General features: G+C 24.2%; 2 protein-coding genes across 2 annotated transcripts; one reads left to right on the forward strand and one right to left on the reverse strand.

Moving 5' to 3' along the window:
- Positions 1–4,201: 4,201 nt before the first annotated feature.
- LOC145846713 (uncharacterized) lies at positions 4,202–8,705 on the reverse strand. Its single transcript, XM_082953358.1, has 2 exons — positions 8,188–8,705; positions 4,202–4,313 (listed from the first exon to the last, which is right to left on the reverse strand). Exons 1-2 carry the CDS (start codon positions 8,703–8,705, stop codon positions 4,202–4,204), a joined length of 630 nt encoding a protein of 209 aa, XP_082809484.1.
- A 6,369-nt stretch (positions 8,706–15,074) lies between these two features.
- LOC145846714 (uncharacterized) lies at positions 15,075–16,680 on the forward strand. The gene is made up of 3 exons (XM_082953359.1): positions 15,075–15,198; positions 15,497–15,612; positions 15,884–16,680. Exons 1-3 carry the CDS (start codon positions 15,095–15,097, stop codon positions 15,967–15,969), a joined length of 306 nt encoding a protein of 101 aa, XP_082809485.1. The 5' UTR covers positions 15,075–15,094; the 3' UTR covers positions 15,970–16,680.
- Positions 16,681–19,812: the final 3,132 nt, after the last annotated feature.

Here is a 19,812-nt window from a genome sequence, read left to right on the forward strand (position 1 = left end):
TTATCTAAAAAAGTATAATTTATTTTTTTTTATTCTATTTACCTGTTTATGAAGCGCAAGTTAGTTAACAAGTATTGCCTTTGCTATAACAAGCAATGTTTTTTTTTTTGCAATTTATTTGTTTGTTATGAAAACTAGTTCTTTTGGTTATTCGTACAAAATACTATATATACTATTTTTGCCAAGCTCTTTAATGTTGGTTTTAGTATATTAGTTTTTATAACTTTTTTTTTGAGCTTTTAAATACTGTTGAAATTATTTTATCAATAAACCCAAATATTAAAAGTATCATTACGTCGTTTGTATTTATTTTCCTCTTAATTTATATTTTTGACTGCACAGTACTTAAAAAACTAATATTTCATAGATAACTGGTTTTATTTTTTTGAAGACATAAGGTACGCAATATTTTTGTTTGAAATATATTTAGATATCGAAAGTAATTAGTTATAATAATGTTAGCTAAAAAAGGTTGTTCTACAGAGATTATGTTGTTTAGTATTTATTTTAATTTTAAACATAGAAATCCATAATTGATAGTTTATTTCTTTTAAATACGTTGGTAATGTAAACCAAGGAATAAAAAATGTAAAACTTATTAATCGAAAAGATGCATTTTTTTAGTGCTTGCTTAAATAAACGTTGATAACTAAGTTTTACAAGTGGTAACTTTGGCAAAAGCTATCAAACAGTCTTAAAAATTTTTGAATAATGCATCTACCATTATCATTTATACCTCAAAAAATTTGCTCGTTTGTATTTAATTCGGAATTAATTGTTCTTTTAAGAGTGAACCTATAACAATAACAGTATTTAGAAAATGTGAAAACAAAGTTTGCAGCTAAGAAATAATTACAAGTTTTAGTTCTAGGTAAAAAAGGCTAACCTTTTAAAGCAGCGAGACAATAACAAAACTAAAGCTTGTATACAGTAACACTAAAATTTTTTGCAACATTTCAAACTAAACATTTATTTTAAAATGTTTTTATCCAAAAATAAATGTTAGTGCAGAAACTAATATTGTAAATAAAGACAACAATTCATAAAAGTGTAAGTTTTATGTAACTTAAACAAAAAATATAAAGAAAGTGTATTTTATTTGAACTCTCTGACGTAAATGTATTCGTCATAAGTGTACGAAATCGATAGTTAATAGTTTTGTTTTTCAATTTACCACGTATAACTGAGTATACAAAAAAGTTTAAAAGAGGTTAATACGTAGGCAAGCTTTATTTTGATAACTTATAAAAAATTATTTTGCTTTCATCCATACACAAACAAAAACGGAGTATTATTTTAAAACCATAAGCTAAGTTTACTGTGGTTTTTAGTTTAATTCAAAAATAAGTGTGCTGTAGAATACTTATAATTATATTTATTTCCTTTAATTTTTATGTTTAACTATACAAATCATTTTTAAAAACATGTGAACACATTTGAAAAATTAAATAATACACTATCATTAATATCTTCTTTGTATACTTAACTATGGTGTGACGTTCTGCAAATGATATAAATTTTGCAATAAATATATTTTTCCAAAAAACTCCATACTTTATCGTAAATTCTTAACCTAAACGTTTTTTGTGCCAACTACTTAATAAAAAACTTAATTTATTATTTTATCATACAAAACTAAATCACAAGTAGTTGCTTTTTTGTTTGTTATGAGTAAACTAATACTTTTAAGTTCTAAAAACTAATAAGTTTATAATCTACGTTTAAAAGCATTTAAGTATTTAAGGAATAATAATTTTGATACAACAGTTTTTTCATTTAAGCAATTAAGTTTAACGGTTTTATAGCAAGTTTTTAAAGACAATTATTTAAACTTCAATCAAAATTAACAAAACGTTTTTCAACTACGTAAAAGTTGTGGAATATTAAATCTAAAATGTTAATTTAAGTAAAATTGTATAAAATATGGCAAATTTTATATTTATAAAATTGTATAGGTCAAACAATTACCTTTTTTTTAAATTCTGGTTAGTTGTATAAACAAAATATACACCCTAAACGTGATAAATACATTGTTTGTATTCCTATATGTCAATCAAATAATAGAAATAGCTAAAACGTGCGTAATATATTCATAGTTTTGATGTATTTTTGAAAGGAATAACACTTCAAATTCTAAAAATGAATAACACTCTTTTTAATATTTTTATCGTGATATAAACACGCAGTAAGGTTTAGTTTCGGAACAGGAAACATGTAATTGTTTATTTTTGTTGATATTACAAAAATGTGACAGGTTACAAGATTTCATTGACCTTTTGACCCTTTTTTAAAGTGGATAGTCTGTAATATAAACTGCGAGTATTTTATCTTAAACGACAAAGTTTTTTTTTAAGTTGAGCTATAAAAACATTAATTTTAAATTTAAACTTTATATATTTATTGATTATGTTAATAAAACTATTTAGCTTTGACTTGAATCACAGTATTTCATTTATAAAAAACATGCTAAACTTTAATAAATATTTTCTTTTAATACTTTGAAATTTTTTTTTTAAACATGAGATATATTTTAATTTTATAAATTTGCAGTTGAAGCTTATGAATTTTCTTAGGCGAAATTCAACAACTTAAAATATAGACAAAAAATATTTTGCAAGAGATTAGATGTTAATTTAAGATCATAAACTTTCAAATTAAAGTTTTTAAGTCTATGCTTCATTTTAAACTGACCATAATTAATGAACCACAACAATTCAAAGGAAACTAATTTGTAACGGGTAAAACTAAGTAGCTGGTTGTTTTATATATTATTAGCTTTAGTGTGCATAAAAAATATAGTAACTGCTTCTAGGTATAAATTTAAAACTATTTAGTTTGTTTTTTTATATAACGACCATTTATATATATACCAAGTTTGTACTATATGAAATATGAACAATTGTGTAAAGCTTAAAATAAAATCGAAAAAACACTTTACATCAATTTACCTTGATATTTTTTAAACTGTAATATGATAATTTAAATTTAAAAAGCTTGTTATGGTCATAAACTTATTTATGCCTGAAAAGTTTTACAAATTATAAAGTTTGTATAAATATAGTAAAGAAAAAAGTTTTTAAAACTAATCATAATTGAAAACTTTTTATTCTTTATTGTATTTAATTAAAGACAAACTATTCAGCAAATATTTAGCATAATAAGTTGGAAACGTTAATTAAAACTTGATTTTAGTTCAATTTAGTTACTTTTAGAAAGTGTTGTACACAAAATAAGTCAAATCTTGTAACTTCTGAATGTTGTAAACAGTTAAATTACAGTTTTGATTTAAGTTTCTAAATAATTTACTATAATAAATACCTATTAAACAAACGTTTTTATTTTTTACTTATAAATTAAATTGTTTTTATAATCTACTTAAACATTTTGAGTATTTTAAAAAACGTTATATAGATACTAAAAAAATCAGTTTGTCTTACCATTTAATTAGAAACTGTTTACACTACAAACTATAATGCTAGTCGTATGTAACTACAAACAAAATGGTTAGCAAAATAATTGACATTTTATTTGAAAATATTAGTAACTAATTAGTGCTTAACTTATAAAAAAAATGTTTCATTAAGTATAAAAGATTAAAACACAAATATCACGAATGATTGGTTGTTATTTTATTGCTACATGTCAAAGTTACAGAAAACTCATTAATTTAAAGATTTCTTTGTATGTTATTTTATGTTTAGTCAACATAAACTTACGTTTTAAAAAGCAAGTAATCAAAATTGCTACTACTAACTAAGTTAGTAGAAAGAACTTTCACATTTTAATAAAAAGCGTAAATTGTTAAAGATCAAAAAAAAATTACAATAATCTTTTATTTTAAAACCTAATAACAAACAGTGTAAAAATTAAGTGATGTGTGTATATATTTTTATACAAAAGTTTCAGTTTATTCAAATTAGATAAAAAACATGCAATTTTTAACTTTTTGATTGGATCAAAGCTTAACAGAAGTTTTTGATAACCGATGCTATAAATAATTCTTATCTGGGAAAAATAAAGCCTCTGACAACCTTGTAATTGAGTTCACTTTAACAAGCGTATAGACTTAAATCTTTATGATTACGAATAAAAATTATTTATACTTGTTATTGACGTCAATGCTACAAAATTTCGGGTAAAAGTACAAAAAGCTTTTGTTTTAACCAATCAAAAGGTAATTAAACGGCTTCCTGTAAAACAATCAAGTTGCGAAATTAAACCCCCTTTTTTCGACGAGTTCAATAACGCAGTCTTTCCAAATGTCTGATTGCACATGTTTCGTCGGTTGCAGTTCTAAGGTCGCTTCTGATTGGCTAATATTTAAATTATGTTTAAAATAATAACACCTTTTAGCTTTATATATTTTTATATATTTGGGTAAGGTGGGTTAGGGATAAAGGTATAAATGTACTTAATTTTATCATGTGTTATCAATTAACCTAATTTGCATAAACTTGCGTCATGTTATGAATGAAAACATTTCCAAATACTTACAACTGCAGCCGACCCCACATTGATTTGGTAAGATTAATTCACAAAATAATTTATGCACAAACATATTTTGCTCATGTTTTGTCGTAATGTCGTTATTAGAACTAAATGATATACAATTATCGATTAAAAAACGAAAATCTTTTAACAGTAATTTGTTATAAAAAAAAGTGCCTCTAAATGTCTTTGAAGACAATGTGTTTAAAGTAAATAAATATAGCTAACAATTACAAGGTGTAAACTATAAAGTTTTATTTCAAACAAAAACTTAAATCTAATTCAAGTTTTATTTACAAAGTTTGTTTTCTTTAAACTAAATGCTTTATAAACGAAATGTTTTAAAACGGAAAATAGTCAACTAAACAAAGTTCTACAAATATCTTACAAATCATGTACAACATAAAATTCTTAAAAAAAATTGTAATCATCTGACTTCTAATTGTTACCATTTCCAGCATATTTTGTCACAAATACAGCACCATCGTCCAATTTTATTTTTATTTCGGTGACATGCATCTAAGTAATGATGTTTTGTATGATGGGTAACTGTAAAAGTATTAAATATTTTATAACTTGTTTTTAAACTAACAGTACTTAAACATGCAAGAAAAGTTATTTTAGTTTGTTACAGTTGAAACGGGTTTGTTTTGATACAGTATTAGCTGTAATTTTTTTTTAAAGATGTTAAAAAAAACATAGATAAAAATAGGTTTTGAAAATTTTAGATTTATTACTAAGATAAATAAATTTCTGTTAAACCTTTTTAAAAGCACATACTATAAAAACTTAAACTTTTTGATGTTTGTAAATTACTAAAAGGTCTTTATTATAAAAGAGTTGTTGACGTTTTATACATATTAGCCATGGTAATTTTGTAAATTATAACTTTAGTCGTGGAATAGCTGTACAGTACTTAATGCAAAAAATATTACTTGTAGCAACTGAACGTCGGAGTTTGGTGTCAATGATAGAAGCATGACAGTACATTCCTAAATAATTGCAAACAGAATGAATTTTTCGTGTACATTTCCTGAAAAGTATAGTTAATTATTATAAGTGTAATATTTAAATCTACGGAACTAAGTATTTTTTTTAGTTGTTGTGGTACATTTCCTAAAAAAGTAAAATTTAATATGCTAATATACTTATAGGGATGATTCTTTGAACCTCTAATCGTTGCTACACAGCAATTGTTAGAAATACTCAGTTAGTTAGTAATTTGTTAATTAATAAATTTTTAAATTTAAGATTACTCTAAAAAATATCTTTTATACCTTGTTGCTTCTGATTCATTGTTAGAAATTAGAAGTAACCCAACAAAAAAGAAAGTAATAAAACAAACTGATCCAAGATTCATGTTATCGGTTATGCCTACTTAAACAAACAAAACGATTATCAAACGTAAGTAGCTAAAATAAGAAAAACCCTTTTTTATATAACCCATTGATTTTTTTCTTCTCCAATTACCACAAAGTCTTCTCTCTTCAAGTAGCTAAATGCCTAACAGTAGATTCTTTTATAAGTTTCAATGAACTATAAATATTTAATATTATACAATAAACTCACAAATTTACATATAAAACGTAATTTGCACTATTACATTATGCAACAGGTAAACAATGTTGAGGTTTATGCAAAGCAACAATCTATACAGATACCGTTTTATAATGACAAAGTATGCATCTTGATATATAATTTAGTTTTTTTTTTAGACTCACTAAAGAGTAATGTCGCAGTGAATCTATGCAATACGTTTTTGCAGAGCTAAATGGTTTTTATAAAAAAAAACAACTGTTTGCGAAATTGCTTAAAAATTACTCAATAAATTTTGTTTAGTACGTCATAATCTATACATATGTAATAAACATTTTTAAAAATTTTTGACTCAATAAGTTTAACCTTATTTTGTTTTGGCGAGTGGCACTAAAAATTTTGAAAAAAGTTATTTAAAAAATACTAAATATAAATTGACTTATAACTCACAAAATTTACTAAATTTTATTTCCAATGATATAAAAGCTGTATTGTTGCTTTAAACATCTTAAAATAATTAAAATTGAATGCATTTTCCAAGTTAATTAAAATTCAGATATATTTAATCGCACACTCTTATCTCAAGAGAATTTTAGTATTTTTAACTTAAATTGAAACTTTTTGAACTTTTAAATTATTTTATCTACAACAAATATTTAAAAATATACATTAGTGTAATGATTATTTATAGAAATTAGCCTTTTCAAATTAATCCCGATATGAATCTAAATCTACTTAGCTTCACCAACAAGGAAGTATAAGAGATAAACAAAATATCATACGAATTCATTTTGAACTTCTATATCTAAAATCTTGTCTTTTCATGCCACAATAATAAAGCTAAGTAAGTTTGCTTTAGTTCAATTTGTGTATCATACTTTGAATTATCTTTATATATTTAGATAGAAAATCGTATTATAAGTGTAAGATAAATCATTGATAAAAAATCTGATGCTGCTGTTTTGCTGTGGTTCAAATCTTAATTTTAAGTTCTTAATGCTGTTACACACAACTTAAGGTTAAATCCTATTGTGAAATGGCTTATAATTTTTGTTGTCTGAAAATTACTTCTTACACTGAATGCTTAGTTATAGTTTTTTGACATGTTTGTTTATTAGTTAAAAATTTTAGTTTATAAAACAGAAAAGAGTTAAAAAACATAGTGTGCTTATTTTCTAGTATAAAATGTAGCTACTTTAAAAAATAATATATAACTTAACCTTAATATAAACATTATTTTGAAAATTATTTTGAAACTAATTCAGCCTAAATTTAAATTTCTACTTTTAATTGCTTACCTTTTTTCTAAGTAATTAAAATATTGAAATAATGGTTTTTCCATTATAAAAATCACAATTTTTATACATTAAAGTTTATTGCAAACAAAATACAAAATAGAAGTACTTTTCGGACACGCTCTTCAGTATTTTTTGTGTCAAAACAAGCTGAAATAATGATTTACTGATAAAAACTAATAAAACTAAGTATTTAAGAAAACAAATTAAATTTAACACAATAGTAATAATTAACAAATTAAGGCAATCGTTTAATCAGAAATAATATAAATGTAACACAACTTTACTAATCAACTAATTTAAGTTCAACGAATTAAACAAAATGGTCGAGTAAACAAATTTCTTTTGTTTACAGAGATCTGGCTTTAAGCTTAAAATGTATATAGCTTCTAAAGTTTTTAGGTGAAATTCATTACGAGCAACTGATATTATTTTGAAGTTATCCACTCTATAGTTTTCGACACACTTAGGATTAGTAATCAGGTGTTGGCCAATCGCTGAACTACTATTTAGTTTTTTCAAATCATCAAATTTCTTTTCCTCGTTACATGACTTTATCTTGTTTAAAAGGTTTTTTGGTATGTTTTGGTTAATTCTTGCAATCAAATTGTTACTCGTTCTACCCACGTATGTTTTTTTACATAAACATACAAATTTATAAATTACATTGCTGGTGTTTAGGGTGGGTAATTTATCTTTGTTTTTAATCTGAAACAGTTTATTGGTTGAGTATACTATTCGTAAATTAACAGATCTATAGCCATTTTCTACTATTTTCTTCAAATTATTATGCAAAACTGTATTCTGATTGAATGGCAACTTAAGGTATACCGGACACTTTTTTGGACCAAATTTTATTGACTCAAACCTTGTCTTTGTTTTTTGTATTGTGTTCTTTATTATGTCTAGAGGGTAACCTAAAGTCGCAAAGATTCTTTCCACATTTGATAATTCTGTTTCTAAATATTTTTCAGAACAAATTTTCATTGCTCTATATGTAAGGCAACTGATTAGATTTAGTTTTTGTCTCATTGGACTGTATGAGTTATAAGGGACATAGTCCCCACTGAAGGTACTTTTTATAAAAATGTTCGTATAGAACATTTGATTCTCCCTATTGACCATAACATCTAAGAATGCTAAATTGTTTTCAGTTGCAGTTTCCATAGTAAATTCGAGGTTTGCATGCATGCTATTCAATTTTAATAGAAATTCGTCTCTGTCTTTATCGTCTGTAAAGATGGCAAACGTGTCATCTACATAACGTTTGTAATAAATGGGAGAGATATCTTTTATGAGTTGTTGTTCATGGAAACCAACAAAAATGTTTGAGAGAATAGGACCAAGTGGCGACCCCATTGATATACCGTCAATTTGCTTATACATATGATTATTAAAGCTAAATTCTACTCCAAAACATGCTAATATTAATAATTCTTTGAAGACTTCTGGTTTTAGGTATTTTGGAGCTAATCTGTATTTAAATAGTTCATTCACAACTAAATTAATGCACTCCTTAATCGGTAAGCTGGTAAAAAGAGACTTGATATCGAAGGAACACATACTAATGTTTTCCTGACTGATTTTTAACTGTCTAATATCATCAGCAAAACTGAATGAGTCTTTAATACAATAGATCGAGTATACTGATTCTAATAGTTTCAACATTTCCACACACCATTAAGCAATCTTATGTTGCGGTGAATTAATCATTGAAAGGACTGGTCTCAGAGGTACTTTTGCTTTGTGTGTTTTTGGCAACCCATACAGTCTGGGTCTGCATGACCCGGATGGGCGTATAGCGTCATAAACGCTTGCAGTGATTTTATTATTATTTTTCAAAGATAGTAATCTTCGTTGAGTTGCACTTTCTATTTTTTGGGTATTATCACAATTATTCGCTGGACCCAATTTTACAAATTTATTGGTGTCCAGTAGGATATCATTCATTTTTGCCAGGTATTTATCTTTTTGGAGTAACACTACTCCACTGCCTTTGTCGGGCTTGGAAATAAACAAATTTGGATTATTGACTAACTGTTTTGCAGTTTTACTGAATTCGTTGTAAAAGTTGTCCAATTGAGTTAAAGTTTTGTTCTTATCTTTGTAGTTTAGCGCTATTGCCACCAATTTTGCATTTAACGTCTTTTTTGTTAACTCATTCAGTGGTTTGTGATGATTAAGTTGGCCAGCCAGAACTTCAAATTCACTGCAAATTAAAATATATACTTTTTTTGAATGCAATGTAGCATACACCTATTTTTGCTTTTCTGTAATAATTAAATGAGATAGTTTTAAAGTTGTTCATTTTACAAGAACTTGTTTTTATTTCTAGATCAATGTTTAACTATTTTCAAGGAAAATAAAGACTGCAAGTAGTTGTTGAGAATTCAAAAGATAAAATTTTCTGACCAAGTTTAATTCATTCTACTTTATTTTATGAACTCAATACAAAAAAAAAACAATGTATTACAGCTATTAATGGGCACTTTTTATGATGTTTAAACTGTTAGCAGTTTTGTTTTTATTTTTATTCGGAACTGCAACACTAGTGAAGTTTAAGTTTAAATTTAAACATAAAAAAAATAAATAAAAATGATCGATCGTTTTAAACAGTGTGCTAACAAAAGTAATATATAAAAATAGTAAGTACTTTTTGAATATACAGCAAATAAAGGTTTAAAGAAAATTTCAAAACCTAGTTTTATTGTTATCAGCAATAAACCTAAGCAAAACTCTGGTTTATTTACAACTAAATCGCTCCATTTCAAAAACTAAATTTTCAGAAATCAAACAAATTATCTGTAGAAGGTGAAATCTGTTGTGGTGTAATTTTGATATCTGTGAAATAAATCTACCCGCAGTGAAGCCACATAATGAAACGCTTCTTTACCGCTATAAAATGACGTAATTACATTTTGTTGCAAAATTGAAACGTGTTCGATGTTTGGAAATTGTTACTTATTACACAAATTTGTAGTAAGTTGTTTGTCTGTCTCTCCACATGTTTTGACAATACTTTGTGATAAAATTTTGCCTGGATAATTTTTTAAAAGTTATGTTTTTAGATTAAAAAAAAAAGATACTTAAAAATCATAAAAATACAATTACAAAGCTTTTTGGCTTTACTTAATTTCGTGTTGTACAATTTTTATACAATTCATCATCTAATTGAATGCTAAAGTCAATATAAACATTTTCTTAAGATTCGAATAAAAGTAATTCAATTCGAATTTTTTAACGTATAGTTTTGCAATAGTAATTAAAACAGAGTTGCAACACCAAAACAGTAAACAAAAATCGACAAAGCTCTTATACGAATGTAGAAACACTAGTATAAGAGAGGAAGTTTATATTCAATAAAAGTGTACGAATTTTGTTTGATTTAACAATAAAAGAGACAAAAATTAAAATTGAGTTTATATTCAAAAAAGTGTAGCCAAATGTTGTAAATAAGGTAGATAAAAAAAAATTTAAAGTTTATTAACATGAAATAATTAAATTTTTCAATAAAAAGAAATTATTTATAATTTTATTGACTTTCTTGTGTCAAGTAATTCAGCTGTTTACTTCTTTTTGAAAGTACAATACTATTACTTAATAATGTTGTTGCAAAACGCACTATTATTTAAGGTGTCTATCGTGATTATTCCTACTTAAACCCTTTAAAGGTTTTACTATTGCGTCAATGAGAAAATTATGAAAATAATTACTGTGTAACAGCTGCTTTTTAAAAGTGATTTAAATACAAAAAGTATTTTGTTACAAAAAACAGAATTAAAAGCACTGCTACTTGATAAAATATGCTTGAAATTAACTTAAAATGTAAATGGTTGCGATTAAAGTATTAAATATCAAGACAATATACAGACTCTTCAAATAATTTCAAATCTTGTCTTATACATAAAGTTATAAAGGTAATTTAGTTATTTCCCTACGAATTTAAAGGACTAAAATAATATTAATAGTATAATAATGTTTTAAAATACTGCAAAAGATGATTTAGTTTTATTTTAAACTTTATTTAACTATTTTTCAAACTATCAACTCTTTTAAGGTTAAGAACAAAGAAAAAGTCAGTAAAGTTTAAAGTACTTCAGAGTATTTGTTGCCTTAATAATTTAAATAGATTGTTTTACATTTTAAAAGCATGTTTAATAAAACAAGTTAACTAATACACGCTTTTTTTATTAAAAACAAGTAAACCAAAGTAAAAAATAAAATAAGTTGTGATGTAAATTTATCATCCTCACAAAAGATACACTATGGTGTTTTTTATAAACAAAGCTAACATAAAATTTAATGTTTTAGCCCTAGAAATGATTTAATTTAAAAAGGATTAAATTTTTAGATGTGAAAAGGACAATAGTAAAAGTTGATAAGTCTACCTGGTCGCTTTAAAATACCAGATAATAACTTAACAATATGAAAAAAATTTTTTAATGTACAGCTGTTTGTCTAACTTAAATAAGCTTAACAGTCATTTAAGTTTAGTGAGCAGTGACTTGTAAAAAAAAACATAAAGTATTTTACACTTGCAAGTAGTACATGCAAGAATTACACAAAATTTTGTTTTGTTAAGTTTATGGTAATTTCGTTTTAGTTAAAATTATTTTATAGTAATACTGTAAGTAAATTTATATCAAAACAAGCTTCATACTTAAGTGTTTATACATTTACTAATTTTTAAATTCTTCTGAACTTTAAAAAACTTTAAAACTTCACTGAAAGTAATGATAATATTATAACATTACTTACTTAAGATCTAGAAGTAACTTGTTTACAACTATACTAATACCATAGAAGTCGTGATATTTACTTAAGTGTCATAGTTTATGTTACAATTAAAAGTTGCAAATGTTATAAATTGTTTTGAATCGTTTCCTTAATTGCTTTTTATAAACATCCTTAAACTTTTAATCAATAGCACAATAAAATAACTGCACACAGTATAAATGTATTTTTTGTGTTGTTTTTTAGTTGTTTCAAAAATTTTGTTTTTAAAAGAGTTTTGGAGTGTATGAAAATAAAATAAATTACATCTTTGATTATCTTTATTTTAATCAAATCAAACAAATTAGCAGAAGGCTAATTAGCCAATTATTATGCTTAACTTAAACTTTTTCAGTGAAAGTTTAATTTCTTACGCACTTGTTTTAAAAAGCAGACAGATTAAAAGTCTACTACAGTTTTAAAAAAATTGCAGCTTTTGAATTGTAACAATTAACTTTTACAAAGTGTTTTTACAAAAAGTCATATGTTTTTAATGTTTTATAGTATAAATACGTACTTTAAGCTCAAATTTTTAATGGAATTTGTAATTATTTATGCCAACATCTGTACGTACATTGGAAAACTTGATGGCCTGCGAATTGGTTTCATGGAAATTTTTTACAGACAATTCCAATTGTCTAGTTTTGTTCGCTTGAAATTGATTAGCAGCTTCGTAAATCGTAACAATTGTCTTGGAAGCGAAACATTTCCGCTTAGGTGTTTTGTGAGGTTTACATGATAAAACTACTATTATTAATTCATACGTAGTGTATAATTGAGCGACAGCTCTACCTGAAGTAAAGTTATTTTATACAAATCTTATACACTAAAATGTGCAAACTTTTATAAGCATATGTATACTAAGGTAATTAAAAGAACTAAAGTAACAACACAGAAATAAAAAAACTTAACAAAATTGTAAATAAATTCTATACTTACCTGAAAATTTATTTTATAGCTCTAAATTTAGTTTAAACAGCAAATTTTTTTTTGTAATTTTTAATGCTAAATATGTATCCTAATAGTTCGAAAAATAACTTCAATTTATACTAAATAGTATAAATCGACTAAAACTTATGAAACTAAAAAGTAGTATTATATTAAAACTCCAAAAAGTATCTTTTTCTAAATACAACAAATATTTTATTGTTGTTATCCTTATATTTTGAAAACTATTAGTTTTTTTTCTCACTTTAATTACTTGGTTGTATTAATTTAAATTGCAATTAGAAACTATTTTAATATTGATTGTATTCTAATTTAAGTAAAACTTAATCAAAATTATATTGTATTGTTTAAATATATGAGAAATAATTTTATCTAACAGTTTAAATTAAAAGGATGGTAAAAAACACAATTTCGGAAGAAGTGTTGTACTTACAACAAATAAGTTATACAAGCTATTGAGAAAGTGTATATTTATTGTTAAAAACATAACTTAAAAGCAATATTTATTAGCATTCCTTTCCTATGCGACATTATCATTACATAAACATTTATAAATCCTCATTTGAAAAGTGGATGTTTCTTATCCTGTTAACTTTGTGTCCTTGATAATAATGTAAAGTTATACGTCATAAGAGAATAAAACACATATTTAATCGCTACTAATAAAAAAATAACACGTTTACACAACAAACAATAGATCTCTTTTAGCTTGACCCTTTGATCAAGGTTGGTTACGAAATAGTACAACAATACTTAAGACTAGTTTAATATCTTTAAGACATTAAATGTTTTTGTTTTTTTACAAAGTTTTTAACTTCTATTTTACCTATGTCTTGGTTCTATCAGTTAAATACTTAAATATAAAAGATTTAAGTGTGAACTTACATGTAGTTAATTAGTCTTAATTTATAAAGTAAAATATTTAATATTTTAGCTTAAACAACGGTTTTTAATTACCTTTTTTAAAAACCCTACACCAATTTTAGTATCTTTTTTGTGTTTTTAACCTGAAGTTATATCATTCAAATATTATTTATCGCAATAACTACTAAATAAATTATACAAACGTATAATTTTTTTTAAATAATTAAATTTTAACTAGTAAATATATAATTCTGATACTTGGTTTTTATTTTATGACATTTGAAAATCTAAGTAAAACTGTTTACTACGATAACAATAGAAACATAAAAAACTTGTCCTTTTGCAACACTACAAAAAAAATCATGCTTATTTGCTTGTTTTAATAATATATATTTTAAGTTTATTTGCTTTTCACTAGAATAAAACAAACAACAATTTAAACGTCATTTTTAAAATTTGTGAACTTCTAAAGTAAATTTTTGAATATATTACGTTAGTTTTCGTTGAAAGGTTATGGTCAATTTAATTTAATATTTATGCGTATTTTAATGATTTATTTTTAAACTTTTTGTTATTTTTGCTATTTATGTTTTATGCGACTAGAATTTACGAATATAAAATTGCTAGTATTTATTTGTAGTTTTTGTTTTAAAAGCTCTATCATTAGTTCAAAAACATAAAAAAAATAAAAAATAATGATATTATCAGTTATTTTTAGCGTATGTGTAACATAGATAATTTTATTCCGTATAAATGAAAAAAAAATTTTCAATTTATAAATTGTAAAAATGACTATTTATGAACAAATGTCACTCTAAAATTTCTTTACGAGTAAGGAACAATTCGTTTACACTATAAAGCGACACAAAAATTAATAGAATTTTTTTCATTATAAGTTATGGGAAAAATGTTTTATAAAACATAGTTATATAAAAATAATTTAAGAATTAATTAATTAATTTAAGTGCAAATACTACTTTTTCTGCTTTTTATGATTACCAAAAAAATGCTAAAGGGAAAATTTTGTCAGAAAAAGTTTCAGAAGAACGAGTGAGAGACAAAAAAAAAAAGAGATCGAAAAAAAATTTCATACGAATAGTATAAAAGTAGATGCATCCAGTTATATTTAGTAAAAAACAGGCAAAAGCCCACAAAAGCAACTTGAAATTCCGAACCTTCCGAAAACTAACATGATGTTCATTAACGCAAAATACTTAGCTCTATTCTTCCTCGCCTCAACAATTTTCATTCTTTCAATCGACAATAAGCATCAAGCTGAATCTAAAAGCTTAAGGTTGGTTAATGCTAGTTTTGTATTGAATTAGTTTTGAAAGAGACAGTCAAACTAGCTTTCAGTAGTCTACTTAACATTTACAAATAAAAATAAGTCTGTTTGTTACAACTGTTAACTAATCGAATAAATGTTAATGCTTGTTCAGATAGATTAAATAAAAAGTAAAATGAAAGATATGTTTACAGCTGAATTAATAGCATAAGTTTTTATTTATTTTTAAAACTATTTTTATTTGTTTGTGACTTACCTATTATAAAATATTAAAAAGTTTTTATTAAAATAATCTAATCATTTTTAGGTTCAAACAAATATTCCTTCAATGCAAGGGAAGAACAAAGAAAATTTGTAACCACCTTGGAGCGTTCTGCCACGCAGACGTGCTGACTTTCAGAAGAAAAAGATCCACTAACAGTGGTAAGTTAAACATATTTGAAATAAGTTTTATAGAAATTTATGAGCTTTGTTTTTAGCTGAATTTATTTTACGGTTTTTGATACTTTTTGAGAAAAAAAGTTTTCACAACCGACAGTAACAAGTGCAAAATACTATAGTAGCATGATAGTTTGTACTTTTTATTAAAACGCACTTGTCATAAGTACTATTTAAGTAACGTAACTATTTAAGATTTTCAATTCAATACTAAAAAGGAATAAAACTAAAACTAATTCTAATTTTTTATTTAAAGGATCCCACAACAGAAGGCGAATGAGCAAGCACTTCATGAGGAAACTCAACAGATGTGACGTGTGCCACCAAGTCTGTTGGTCTTAAAATAATAAACAGAAAATGAAGTGACCTTGTACAAGAAGGTTCCAACGAATGACTAGCTGACCCACTGCATTTTGAAAAAAGATTCAGTTTTATTTATTGTTGTCGATAGCAAGCAAAACTATTGTCGTTTTTTGTATTTATCATTCCTGATTTTTGACAGTAACCTTTTTCCTGTACAATCCCTTTGAGTACATAACGTATTCAGTACTTTGAGTAAATTGTTTTCTTTATAACTTTGTACTTTAAAAGTTTGTTTAAATAAAAAAAATTTGTTTAAAAATAATGTAAAAATAAACACTTTAATATTTTTTTACTTCTCATTTAAAAAAATACTAAACTTTATTACTTTTTATTTTTTATAAATACAACTTGATAACTTTAAAAAAAATACTTTGTAAATCGAATTAAAAGTATATAGACAACATTGTACAATATTCATTTAATATTTCGAGAATTTAGTTTTACGGTTTCTAGTACACAACTAATTGAATTACATTAATCAAGTTTAAAACTTTCCATCTAATCACTCACGTGATTTTCTCTTTACTTCTTTCTTCCAAGTTACGCCTTTTTATTAAGTATTTTGCACAAGAACCGCCTTTGTTTTAAACAGAGTTTTTATTCGTGACGTAATTTGTTCGTTTTTATTTTTGCGGAAGTCACAAGATTTTGCAAGCGACTTGAAAATGAATAAACTCATTATTGCTTAAACTGTAGTGTTTTTGTGATACTGCCTTTATAAATAAATACTAATAGAAATAATTTATGATTCATATAGTTAAAGTGAAAATACTTTAAGTTTTTTCGTTTAGATAGGTAAATTTTATATTTAAAGAGAGTTTTGCAGTTTCTTCATTAAGTTACATTTTTAATTTTTGTGAATCTTTTAGATTCATCAATAAAAATTTTTAATTATATTCAAAAAAAAAGAACCTTTAAAATTAAACGAAAAATTACTAAAAACCAATTTTAATTTAAAACTTATGTTTCATTTATAAACAAAATTATGTTTGTTAAGACATTTTCGTTATGTATAATTAAACGTAGTAAAAAGTTTATTTGAAATTTTAAGTTTTAAGGTTATACTTACTTTTGAACTCCAGAACAATGATTTTAAAATAGCAAGCTTACACTGTTTTTTTAAGATAAAGTGTTTTTTTTTAAAGCATAATGCTACTCTTTGATACAGTTAAAATTTTAGTTATATATATTTTAATTTTTTTTTAATCTAACTTAGTTTTTTACAATTTACATTTTTTTAATTTTTTACATTTCAACTTTCAGTTTTACAAAAAGACACACAATTAACAATTTAAATTGAAAATTTGTTTTGTTTTTATTATTAATAGTAAAGTTTGTAGTTTACGACATTAAAATTTATTAGTTTTGAAAAAAAAAACTAAAAACGACCAGACATTGAACATTTTTCAATATTTCAAATTAAAATTTTCTTTAGATCAAAGGAAATTTTGTAGATAAAAGTTTTTTTTCTTATAGAACATAAAAAAATATTAAGAACGTTTGATGCCATAAAAAATACGTAAGTAGATTTCCTATGTCTAGACGGTTAGTTAAAAGCAAAGTCGATATGATATAAGTGTTCAACATTTCTGATTTTAAATTGATTACCTAGTTTGAATATGCAGCGCTTTTTATTATTTAGTGATAGTAGTTAGCGAATTTTAAAGCTCGAAGTATAAAAACCTAACTTTAGTGAATAACGTTTAGTAGTCGCATTTACTTAGTAGATTTGCAACAACTATTTTTATGATACTTCAGTTATTTTAATTACAAAAACTAAAACTAGACAACTTAAGTGAAAGCATGGTATATATTTTTAACATACATAATAACTCATAGAAGTTTATATTGTCGAAAAATATATTCTTTTAAAGTTTATACAATTTTAAAATATTCATGTACTAGTAAGTTATTTTAAAATTGAATTTCTCAAACTGACAGTATAATAATTGAAATAAATGATAACTAGACATTTAATCTTTATTTAGCTTTAGTTTGGTTTTAAGTATGTTAGCATGAACTTGATTTAATAAATAAACAACTTAAAATTAACACAAAAACATTATTGTAAGTAGACTTTTAATGTTTTTGAACGTAATTATTCAATTAAAGATGATAAAAATCTGTCATTTAAACTTTTAAAGTTGAGAACTAATTACACTTATATCTTTGTGTAACTTTTTGGTTGATGATGATCTAAATATTATTTACTCTAACGTATCGGAAGCGTAATTACATTTGTATGACTTCATCTTAATTTTCCACGAAAAACGTAATTACGTTAACTCTATCCAATTATCCAGCCTTTGAGATAAAATAATTAAAAAGTTTTGTTAAAAGTTTAGGTAATTATGAAATATAGATTAGAAACTTAAAAACAAAATTGACTCGATCTTTAACATACTGCAATGATAAAAATCTAACTTTTATGTTTTAAAAATTTAAGCTTTTGAAGTTTCCACTGACGACCAAAACAAAAGTTAACTTTAAACTTTTTTAAAAATATTAACGATAGTTAATTTTCAATCATTGCTTAACAATAAAAAACAATTGTTTATATATGTTAATTGTACTTCTCTTTAAAATACTTTAGTTTAATTATTAATTAATTAAAAACATTTTTTTAGTTTTACAACACATCTTCATTAAAAGCAAAACATTCAAAATAAGATCATAATTTTTGAAAAAGTAAACATATAAGTAAAAACTACATAAACGAAATAAAGTTTGGTCCTTTATAAATTTAAACATGCATCAATTAAGTGCTAAAAACAAACTTTTATACTTTATATTTTCATTTTAATGGTTTATTTTTACTTTTTATCAATTTAGAAAAAAATTTAGAGTAAAAACGACAAACCTTACCAACTTACCATAATTTTTATAACTTTTGTCAAAATGCATTCATGGGAAATTTTGCAAACTTTACTGTAGTAACTTAACACAAACGCTTGTTTCGTAAAGCTTAAAACAGGATTAAACGTTCATTTGCATAAACAAATGATGTAAGTTTCAAAAAGTACACCTTAAACTTTACACACTAATAGCAGTTTTGACACGTGTTTTTTTACTTTTGTTTTGCAAGTTTTTATAATTGTTATTTAATCGTTTTGCCAAATTGTTTTTAATATTTTTTAATACTATGTGCAACTCAAGGTTGTCTATTTTTCTATCACCATAAGATTTTTCTACCTCGTAAACATTGTAGAGAATAAAAATTATAAAACGTGTCAAGTCTACAAACAGCCAACATCAAAAGTTTTTCAACTTTTTTTGAGTTTTAGACTACGTTATCTTTGTTATAAAATTCCTACAATTTTTATTTGAATTTAGGATTACTGTCTAGATATATAACCAAAATGATGTTTCCTATCAAAATTAAGTCTTCAATCTTCATTTAGGATTTAATAAGTGTAATGCAATATCCCTTAAAAATGTTTAAATTTATTGAAAACTTAAAAGTATTTTAAAGATTTTGCGAAACCGTGAAAAAATGATAAACTCTGAAAATTCTATTTTTACTCGATTACTATTATACAAAATCTTCATTAGACTTAAATATTCAAATAAATTGCATAAATAAATTTATTTGACTTGTTTATATTAATCGTAACAGTCAGAGAAAATTTTTAAACTTTTTGTACAAAACAGTTTTATGATAAATTTTTCCTAAAACTATTTTAAAATTTATAAATATTGATAATAAAGGTAAAAAATAATTCAACAATATATTTAACTTGATAAACAACATACTATTAAAAACATTATTATTAATCATTGCTTACAATTTAATACAAAAATTATTATATAGTTATATGGTTT

Source organism: Thalia democratica, unplaced genomic scaffold (genome assembly GCF_965202585.1).
Source record: "Thalia democratica unplaced genomic scaffold, ktThaDemo2.hap1.1 HAP1_SCAFFOLD_593, whole genome shotgun sequence".
Lineage (NCBI taxonomy): Eukaryota > Metazoa > Chordata > Thaliacea > Salpida > Salpidae > Thalia > Thalia democratica.

Coding starts and splice junctions, on each gene's coding strand:
- LOC145846713 (XM_082953358.1), bottom strand. CDS start 8,705: ATGTATAAGCAAATTGACGGTATATCAATGGGGTCGCCACTTGGTCCT. Junction 4,314..8,187: donor ATACAAAAAACAAAGACAAG/GTTTGAGTCAAT, acceptor TTTAAATATTAG/CCAATCAGAAGCGACCTTAG.
- LOC145846714 (XM_082953359.1), top strand. CDS start 15,095: ATGATGTTCATTAACGCAAAATACTTAGCTCTATTCTTCCTCGCCTCA. Junction 15,199..15,496: donor GCTGAATCTAAAAGCTTAAG/GTTGGTTAATGC, acceptor AATCATTTTTAG/GTTCAAACAAATATTCCTTC. Junction 15,613..15,883: donor AAAAAGATCCACTAACAGTG/GTAAGTTAAACA, acceptor TTTTATTTAAAG/GATCCCACAACAGAAGGCGA.